This window comes from Monopterus albus, unplaced genomic scaffold (assembly GCF_001952655.1).
Source record: "Monopterus albus unplaced genomic scaffold, M_albus_1.0 scaffold376.1, whole genome shotgun sequence".
NCBI lineage: Eukaryota > Metazoa > Chordata > Actinopteri > Synbranchiformes > Synbranchidae > Monopterus > Monopterus albus.
In genome coordinates this window covers 284,812-294,507 of record NW_018128256.1, presented here as the reverse complement: position 1 = coordinate 294,507, position 9,696 = coordinate 284,812, and the positions used below count along the sequence as shown (strand labels likewise).

The following is a 9,696-nucleotide window of genomic DNA, read 5'->3' as shown; positions in this document are numbered from 1 at the left end:
CGTTCCCCCCACGCCGGCCCCAACCGCTGTGTCCACAGCAAATACTGCAGTGGGGATAAGCCAGAGAGCCGGAGGCCCTGTAACAGAGTCCCATGTCCTGCTCAGTGGAGGACTGGAGTGTGGTCAGAGGTTCGGTATCCACATGATCTTTCTGAAAGAGTATAAAGGAGGGGTTTTCTTTTTCTGGAGATTAAAATGATCTGAGTGTGGGTCATTTAACCACAGATCCACCTGATTAATATTATTTTTATTGTTCTTATTTCCAATTAACTGTCAGCTTACTATCATGTCAGCATTTTCCTCTGGTTCTGCTAATACAGCACAAAAACACCTTTAAAGTATGTGATGTGGCTGATTTCTTAGCTTGACAAGGTTATGTTTAAAAACGAAATATGAGGAATCTGTGAATGTTCATCTGACAACATGCTAGTTTTATTACCACATTTCACCAAATGAAACCTTTAAACTGTTTTTAAAAATTCAGAATAAGATATATTGTGCAGCTGAGCGGTATAGTGCAGAGATAAGAGCTAATAAGATGCTGTTCTTCATGTCAGCAGTTAATCAGGGAAGAACCAAGCTCTCATTTTCAGTAGTGCTCTGACATACAGTTAACACCCCCAAAGCAATAATAAATATATATATACACATGGATCAAATAAAATCAGTATTAAACATCCATTAACGCAAGTCACACATTATAACTAACTGTAAATAAAGTGTCCCAGTAAGGTGCTGGGCCACCAGATCTCCGTCTCTGAGCTCTCCTGGAGGGATGAACACCAACAGATGCTCCCTCATGTGGTGGTGTGCCGATGGTGGTGGCGGCGCTGCCTAACACGCCGCTCCAACATCTCCCATAGCTGTTCATCTGGATTGAGACCTGGTGACTGTGAAGGCCACAGCATCTGATTCACATCATTCACTCATCCTTATGTTTCTCCACTCATTTATTCAGGTTTTTCCTTTAATTTGTCCCCCATCTGTATTGTATATGCATAAGAAGCTGTTCCACCACCAAATAAGCACTTTTATCTTCATCTGTCTACCATCTGTCCTATTTTTTGTCCTGGATATTTAGGTTTAGTTTGTTTATTTGTTGTCTGTTAGTTAGCAGAATGTATCAGAAACTATTGAATAGATTTTGGTTCAGCCATGAGCCAAGGAACATACAATTAGTTTTTAGTTCTGGGTAGCATCAACATGTGACCAGTTTTAAAGCACTTAACACAGTCACTCATAATTTCAGAGCAACTTTGGTCACTCAGTCTTCACCACATTTGGTACGCAGCATATTTTGACTTCAAACTAATTTATATTTAATTGCTTTTGATTTGCTGCTATAGTTGGACAATAAATTCTTGCAGATGTAGCCTAACTGACATGAAGTGAATGCTAATTCCTAGCATTTGCATTGTCCAAACAGAGACTAATTTGGAAGGCATGTACTCAAATCTCCTCCAAGCAAGTCAGAGCAATTTATGTTTGACCAATACATGGTTACAGCAAAACTATGTTGGAACAGTGATGCCTCAGGGGTCGTGGCTCTCACTTCTTTTGCATTTGGCACAGCTTATCCTTGTACAAAGCTCTTAATTTTCCTGGACAGGATTTGGATATTCTCCAAAGTAACTGCTGCCAAATGGCTACCGTCCTGTGTACTGTATTTTGACAGTGCTAGTTGGTGATATGAAAAAAAACATATTGCTAATATCATAAAGAAACTTTTAGAGAACTGTGCAGTGTTTTAATGGAAATATGACTTATTTTACAAAATTCATTAATGGCTCACAAGCCCGACAGGCCTGCAGCTGTTTGGGATTTTACAATGACTTTACAAAATATACTGGATATAGTATGTGGTCCTGAAATTCAATGTGTTTCTCTTTACAAACCAGATAAACTGGTGAAAAAATAAAGTTCAGAAATTCAGGCTAGTTCATAAAATGCATTCAGACATCGTAAACCCGCTGTGTAAAGTAAATATAATAACCAACAGCAAAGAAAGCTCCCAAATCTTTTGATAGTAATGGATTGGCTTTATTTCCTGCAGATTTACCTGCCTCCACTCATTTCAGCTCTGGCCTCCAAAAGCATGTGTGTGTGTGTTGTTCCACAGTGCTCTGTGACTTGTGGAGAGGGGATGGAGCGGCGTCTGGTCACTTGTCGCATTGGAGATCAGTGTAACGGAGAAAAACCTGAGTCTGTGAGACCATGCAGGCCAGGACCCTGCCATGGTAAGTGTGTCAGGCATTAAGAAAAGAAATGAACACCTACAGTGTTCTAACTGAACAGTCATAACACAGCTGCAGTGTCTCTGTCATTCAACCAGTCAACATTTCAGAACATTTTTCTTTCTGCAGGATAAAAGCCAATAAATAATCAGGCATGTCATTTATTCCAGCAAGTCCCCAGGACGATGTCATATTATTGTTCGTACTCTCAGGGCAATTTTAGATTTGTTTTGAGTTAAAAGAGGATGGACATTAGTGGTGTTATTTTTGCAGTTGGCTTACTGCATAAGAAATAAAGGTGCTTTGTATGGTACTGACATGAAAAACAATACATGTCAAATAATTGTGACTGCTGAATTGGATCCTAGTGTGCCACCTCAAATGGAGTTGCCAAGTGGGAGCAGCAGCAGATTTAAGTCACATTGTCTACATAGTCCATCTTAAGTGACTCACAGTTGGAGCACTTTTCCAATGCGATTAAAAATACATATTGAAAACTAGCCCTCAATTTGTACCTCTTATGTGTTAATGTTTGAGCAAAGACTCTTCTATTAATCTGGATGACAAATACTTCTGAGTCTGCTCAGTCAAAAAGGTTTCAACTGCCATTTTTGTTTGGGTGAGGAACAGACTTTCAGTTGAGGAAATTGATTAAAAATTGGTTTTATGTAGTAGAGGATTTCTTTTATTCATATCTAGAAATTGATTTAGCCATAAGTCTTGTCCAGCATTCCATTAGGTTGTTTGAACATTACCAGGTATTTACCTCTGTGACTCGATGATAATGCTAATACTAACATGAGACACAAACTGGGCAAACTCAAAACCTACTAAGAATTAGCGTGTACAGTATGTACCTAGTATAAAACTAGATCACGGTCTAAGGAGACTTCAGCAGAACGATGTTTAATCAGACACTGGCAGCAATAAAGCAGTGCCATAGTGCTCTGTAATTCATCCACTTCCATTCAGCCTTCCTGGTCTCTTTCTGTGATTCACGCTATATGCTCTTTGACTTACAGATGAGCCATGTAATGGAGATAAATCCATCTTCTGTCAAATGGAGGTCCTAGCGCGATACTGCTCTATTCCAGGCTACAACAAACTGTGCTGTGACTCCTGCAGCAAAGGCAGTGGAACTTTGTCTCTGTACTCTGAGGCTGCTGAGACAGAGGATCATGTCCGTTTTGGATCAGCCTCCCAGCTGCTGGAGACATTAACGACCTCTGCAGCAGTCAGTGGCAGTCACACAGGTAAACAGGGTTCAACCAAAGGATCGGCCACTTTAAGCAATGCTGCAAGACACAACACCACCTCTGCTTTGCTCAAGAAAGCTCCATCAAAGATCACTACAGCACCAAGACGAGTTCCACGACACATGAGTTTCGATGGCAGGAAGCTGCCCGCGCCGGCACCAACTTCACTGGCAGATTCTGTTGATGGTCAAAGATCGAGTAGCTTGACAGATAGTCGGTGGCCTACAGCATATTCTGAAGTGGAGAGATGAAAATGCTCATGCCCTTTCCCTTCAGGACTTTTAATGTACAATAGATAATCCATCTTCATCCTGAGTCTTCTCATGCCAAAACACCACAGAAAGAAAGAAAGTGCTGGTTCACTTTGTTGTTAAAAATGTTCCTTCCCTTTTTGCCCGACATTGACTTTAAATCACTTTGCTATCTTGCAGCGGGCTCCGAGGGTATTTTGGCTTAAACGTCAACTCTACTTTGCTTTCATGCTTTATATTTAGATGAAAGTATTGCTTAATGTCAAGGTAAAAGGGCACATGGTCTGAAGGCAATTTTCATCTATGTCAAATAAAACAGCTTTGGTAGCTCATGGTGAATAATTTCAGGTATAGAAAATAGCCAAAGGACAGTTATATTCGAAGTAAGGCTCTACTTGGCCAAATAAAGGTGATTATTATTATGATTTCTTATACTGACTCCAAATATTTCACATCTCAGTGGATATTACTGAGATATATTTGCTTCATTCTACCAAACTTTTTAACCCAGTGAGTCTTGAAGCTTTTTTGGATGCAGTGCCATAACCGAGGTGACAGGTGCAGGAAAGTGTCTGTATTTCCCCCAATGATTGGCCTTTTTTCTAATGTTGTCATAGATCAGGCTGAGCCCTGGTGTCTGTAGAGGGTCCTCTGGCAGACGCTCAGCAGAAGGCGAGATAGCAAATGTCAACAGGTGCTGTCATTACAGTTTATTTAATTTGAGAACATTTATGAGGACTCCCATTAGTAAAATGGACATGGTACAGAACTCAAAGAATTGGTGCAGAAATATTTATTGCACTTATCACAACATAACTTGAGTGTAAATAGTTAGGTTCATCATGTTGATTATTAGGTAGATCCCAGATGCGTTGCATTTTAACATTCCATCACCTTCATATCAAATTTTAGACTATGACCTTTGAGCTGGATGAGACATTTAGTTTGCTATGAATCTGAAATGGATGATGGTTTTGATCAAGATAGAAGATCTAATCAAATACAAGTTAAAAAAGTTCCCTTTTACTTGAATTGCATTACAAGCTGCCATTTTCTTGCCAACAATCTATATATAAAGCTTGACTGTTACAGTACTTGAGGAATCACAGGTCAAACAAAATTGCCAGACTTTGAGTGTCAAGGTCAAACATAAAGGTCAAGGTCAAAGTGTTTATATGTCATATGCACAGTTAGGAAATGTGTTTCCCTGTACAATGAAATTCTTACTTTGCTGTCCACACAATACAAGTGAAATATAAAATAGATGACCAATAACACAAATCTACATAGGCAGTAATTCGAGAGTGAAACGTGCAAACACATCTGCCTGGGGGGCGCCATGTTGCAACACTTTGACCTTGACCTTGAGTGTATATGGAAAGTGAGCAGAGATGTGCCAGTGAAAACAATCAGGAAAATGGTTTTAGTTGTATAGATTTCTTTTCCAGCAGTATCTTTTCAGTGGCAGTCTGAAGTTTCTATGGAAGTGGGTATTTATAAAAGGTTCCTGTAAATACTGTACATGGGAATATCATGAAAATATCAGTACTATATTAAGAAGCTAAGAATTCTTTTAAACACCATTCTTAAGCGATTAGAATTAGAGTTTCTCCCACTTTTACCGTTTCACTAGCAGAACTGGTACTGTCCCTATAAATGGATAAAAAGGGTGAATTATTTCATGCTAAGTGCTGCTGCAGTGCTTTCTGGCTGGCTGCAGACAAAATATTTCTAAAAGATAGGCCAATACGTTAGGTAACACACTGATTTCAGTTACATGAGAAGAGTGATAGTACTCTCATGTCTGTATGCTAAATATGAAGCTACAGACAGGAGGTGTTACATCTGGACAGTCAGGCCTGCTTTTTTAACATGTTTCTGGTCTTTAAGCTACGCTATGCTACGCATATTTAGCTTCTTGCAGACATGGGAGTGACTTTTAACAAGATACTGAATTAGTGTATTTCCCATAGTGTCAAACCATTCCTTTAAGAAGTATTTTATACACAGTACCTCATCTAACTTTTACCTTCTTCTGAATCAGACGTTTTGCGTGGTGCTAGCCATTGACCTTTTTGTCTTTTTTATTGAGCTCCTTGTGAAAGTTTTTACATAGAAAGATTGAAGATATTAGGTTAAAGAAGGGAACTAAGCAGGCACCATTGTCAGGTGTTATAAATACTGTATGTTACTTTGCTGTCCCCCCCCTTGATGGTTAGAGCCGTCGGTTGAGTTGGCGCCACAGATGGCTGCTCTCGGTTCTGTACTGGAAACAAATTCCTTGTGTGTAACGTACTTGGCCAATAAAGGTGATTATCCTTATCCTATCCAATTAACTTTTATAATGCTAGTGACTAAGCTGTTGGCAAGCAGACAGGGTGTCCCTCTTGTCAGTCAGATGTTTACTCAGTTTTTAGCTTAGGCTGAATTCACACAGGCATTTGCTCTACCCTCATTAAAACAGCTGCCAGCGGGGAGATGTTTTTCTTCATGTAGGTGAATCAGTGACATGCAATCCATGCAGCTGTGTGTTTAAAATTTATTAGATCCTGTAATACAGCACAGCAGTTTGTACTATAATACTCACAGACATGATTGTATAACTCTGGACAGTTATCACAGCAGCAACGGCATCTTCAGTTGTGATTATCTTGAGGTAAACAGAGGAAATACAGGGCTCATGTTACAAAGTAAAGCTCCAGGAATGTGAGCTTGCATGTGTGTGAATGGCCAATGCAGCATCTTGCCAAATCACATAACTACATTGCAGAAAAAGCTGAACCAGATCCCCAGGTGTCTTTTTTTTGCCACATAGCACTGCATTTGTATGGGCTAACTCCCCTTGATGTCCCCCTTGATGTATCCCCTTGATTCCCCAACAGAATGAGAAGGCCTGTGTTTTTTTTTTATATACATAGTGAAAATCTGATTGAACTTGATCTTTGTCTTCACCAACTCCTGGAAAAAGAAATGTCTTCAGCTGCTAGATATTGCACTTTCTTCACCAGCTACTTGGTTAAACGAGCATCTGCCATTTGGTGCTGGGCTCGTAGCGTATGCTTTTTGATATAATCTGGATTGACTGAGATTGAGCCAGTCATGTAGAACTGCAGATCTGGTTGTTAATTCTCATTGGGTTGTTCAGCACTATAAACAGCTCTTTCACATTACAAATTGATTTGATTCAATTTTAAAAAGATGAAAAATCTTGCTTAATCTAGCCTTAAGCTTGTTACAACCATTTACATTCAGTCTGCACATTCAAAAGAGTTTTACTGTATAAGGATTATGCTTTGTTTTTCCAAAGTTTTTCTTACATGGCTTTTGTTTCTGGTGAAAGAAGGTTCAGGAAGGAGAGAGCTATTTATTAAGAAAAGGATTTCCTCACAACCACCGTGCATCTGACTGCAATAGCAAAGGCACAGTTTTGTGTTTTCAGCAAAGAAATAGCTTACAACTATTCACACTCACTCCAGTGTGCCAATGTATAGAACATGTATATAGCATTGAGTACGTAAATATTTATTTAAACTTAAAGGGTTCTGCTTTGTTTTTACAGTATGTGTGCGCTGCCTGGTCATTTAGCTGCAGCAGATAAACCATTGGAAACTTCTTTTTTTTCACTGACATTTTCCAACTTTAACTGGATTTCTACTTTTTAAAATCCACGATAGATTAGAAAGGACATTGTTTTTTGCAAACAGTTAGATGTAAATATACATGCTCGATTTTGAGATGTTTTACTTGACGTCAGAAAGCTGTCTTTTCACAGCTGTTGTGTAGAAGGTGTTAGCATCATAGCGACTTGTACTGACCGGACAAATGTGTTATTTTAGCCAATAAAACAAATAGTGTAGTACCAGTAACCCAGTAAAGTTGTTTTTATGCTGTTTGTAGTTGTCAGTATTGTCAAACCATTTTACATTTTCCTCCCCAGTTGTTTCCACATCCTTTCCTTGCTGCCTATAAACTATTGCTGCTAATGTTATACAGAGCTTGAAAGGGTAGATAGAATAGTTGTAGGTGTTCCACTGACAATCCCTGAACCTCAGACAGATGTAACTGCATAGGATCTTTTTCATGTACTGTATCATTACCCCTGTGCAATCGGTGCATTGAATTATTACGATTGTCACAACCACGACTCTATTTGCTTTTCTATGTATGTAGATTGAAGTGTACACTACTGATGCTGTTTGTTGTAATGGGGAGCACATAGCAATAAAAGATGTTTAACTACTCTGATCTCTTACTTTCAGACATTCTTCCTGACCATATCTGCATCTGGGAGGTTCAGTATGGCTGGATTAAAGAACAACTCACAGCCAACACACAGGCCCACAGCTACAGATATGTCAGCACTACAGTTTTGTCCATTTCATTTATAGAATCTCGGTAACAGTAATTAATCCACCATGAATTCAACGGTGACTCAGGATTGTCTTTGCAGTCTTGCAGTAATCAACACCAATCATGCGGTGGCTGCAAAGATTCTGTATTGGGATGGAGAAACTGATTAGGGTTACCTTTTAGGAGTGTGAGGAGAAGTGCTGAAGATATGGTGTTAATAAGACGCCCAGGACTGTCACTGGAAGGGAACATCTTTGTTAAACCTCATTTACTGTTTGAGCCACAAACACTGGAGCTGATTGATTGCTAAGGAGATAAATGAAAGCATCAGGGGCCTTGTGGGTATGCAGTGTTTTATGGAGGAGAGAGAAGTGCTGATGAACTTAGCTGCTCTGTTGGATTAATCATGACAACATGACTGATCCCTCTTTAAAAACAGTTTCAACTTGAATTTTAAATAACCCCAGTCATGATCAATCTTGTCTAGAACACATTGATCCCCGGAGCAGAAAAAAATTTATTCTGAAATAGATTTTCTGAAAGGATGCCTTACAGTTTCCTAAAGCGACATTTCACATTACTTGATCAGAAACATTGAGTGGTTTTATTGTATTACTGAATATGTGAGGAGTCTGGTTACTGAGACATTCAATACTTTTGTTGCTGAATGGGAGCAAATGCCTGCAGCCAATTGACAAAGTCTTGTGCAGAGCCTTTAGAGTGTTAATGTTGAATAGGTTGGACTCTGAACAGGTTTCTGATATTTTAGTCATAGTTAAAATTTGACTGATTAGAATGATAATTCAGTATATCACCAAACAGATTTTGACTAGTGAGAAATCCTATTAAGATGTCTACTGTATGAGAATACCAGAAGAAATCACTGTTGTTCATTTGTTATATCAGCAAATATCTTCAAAGTAAGACTCGTGATGATCCAATTGTAAATATCCTGCAACACTGACCACAACTAATAGTCAAATTCAAGATATCTCCGGTGTAGTTCTGACTAGTTATAAATTGTTTCAGATATCTGCAATTCAATTTTGACTTGTATAATGTCCAAAAGTAGAGTGTATATCTTTGCTTTAAATTATGGCTTATCAAAAACTATGTTAAGATAAGTTAAATATGAGTTATGATACACTGCCATAATTTAAGTATTAATAATGTAAATAAAGATTTACAAATATACTGTAGCTATCTCCTATTAGATTCTCCATATACCATCTAGACAAAATGTAATTAGAGACCCTTCATTTAAAGTATTGACTAGTCATGAATGCATTACAGAAATCTAATTGAATGTTACATGCACATTATTATATTACATATATATATATATATATATATGAGTGGGTTAGTGTGATGACAATATGCTAAACATCAACATTTCCACATCCAGTAGGGATAAACATTTTGGGTTTAGTTGTTGGTATGTTAACACAAATATTAGCTTTCAGATAGTGTATGTCTCCTTTATTTACAAAAACCTTGCTAACATTTATTTAAAACTTTAAATAAAAAGTTCAGTATTTCCCTCTTAATTTGGCAAAAATGCCATGTCTTTTATGTGTAGTATTTCAAGTGTCAGCACAGCATGAT

The 9,696-nt window shown here is 38.3% G+C and overlaps 1 protein-coding gene across 1 annotated transcript in view; it reads left to right on the top strand.

The window, feature by feature from the left end:
- The window catches only part of adamts3 (ADAM metallopeptidase with thrombospondin type 1 motif, 3), an 88,137-nt gene extending 82,153 nt beyond the window's left edge, over positions 1 to 5,984 (top strand). The window contains exons 20-22 of the mRNA XM_020585778.1: positions 1 to 129; positions 2,120 to 2,237; positions 3,257 to 5,984. The exon at positions 1 to 129 is cut by the window's left edge and continues 70 nt beyond it. Coding sequence (XP_020441434.1) covers positions 1 to 129; positions 2,120 to 2,237; positions 3,257 to 3,741 — 732 coding nt within the window. The 3' untranslated portion in view covers positions 3,742 to 5,984. The remainder of the gene's footprint in view (positions 130 to 2,119; positions 2,238 to 3,256) is intronic.
- Positions 5,985 to 9,696: the final 3,712 nt, after the last annotated feature.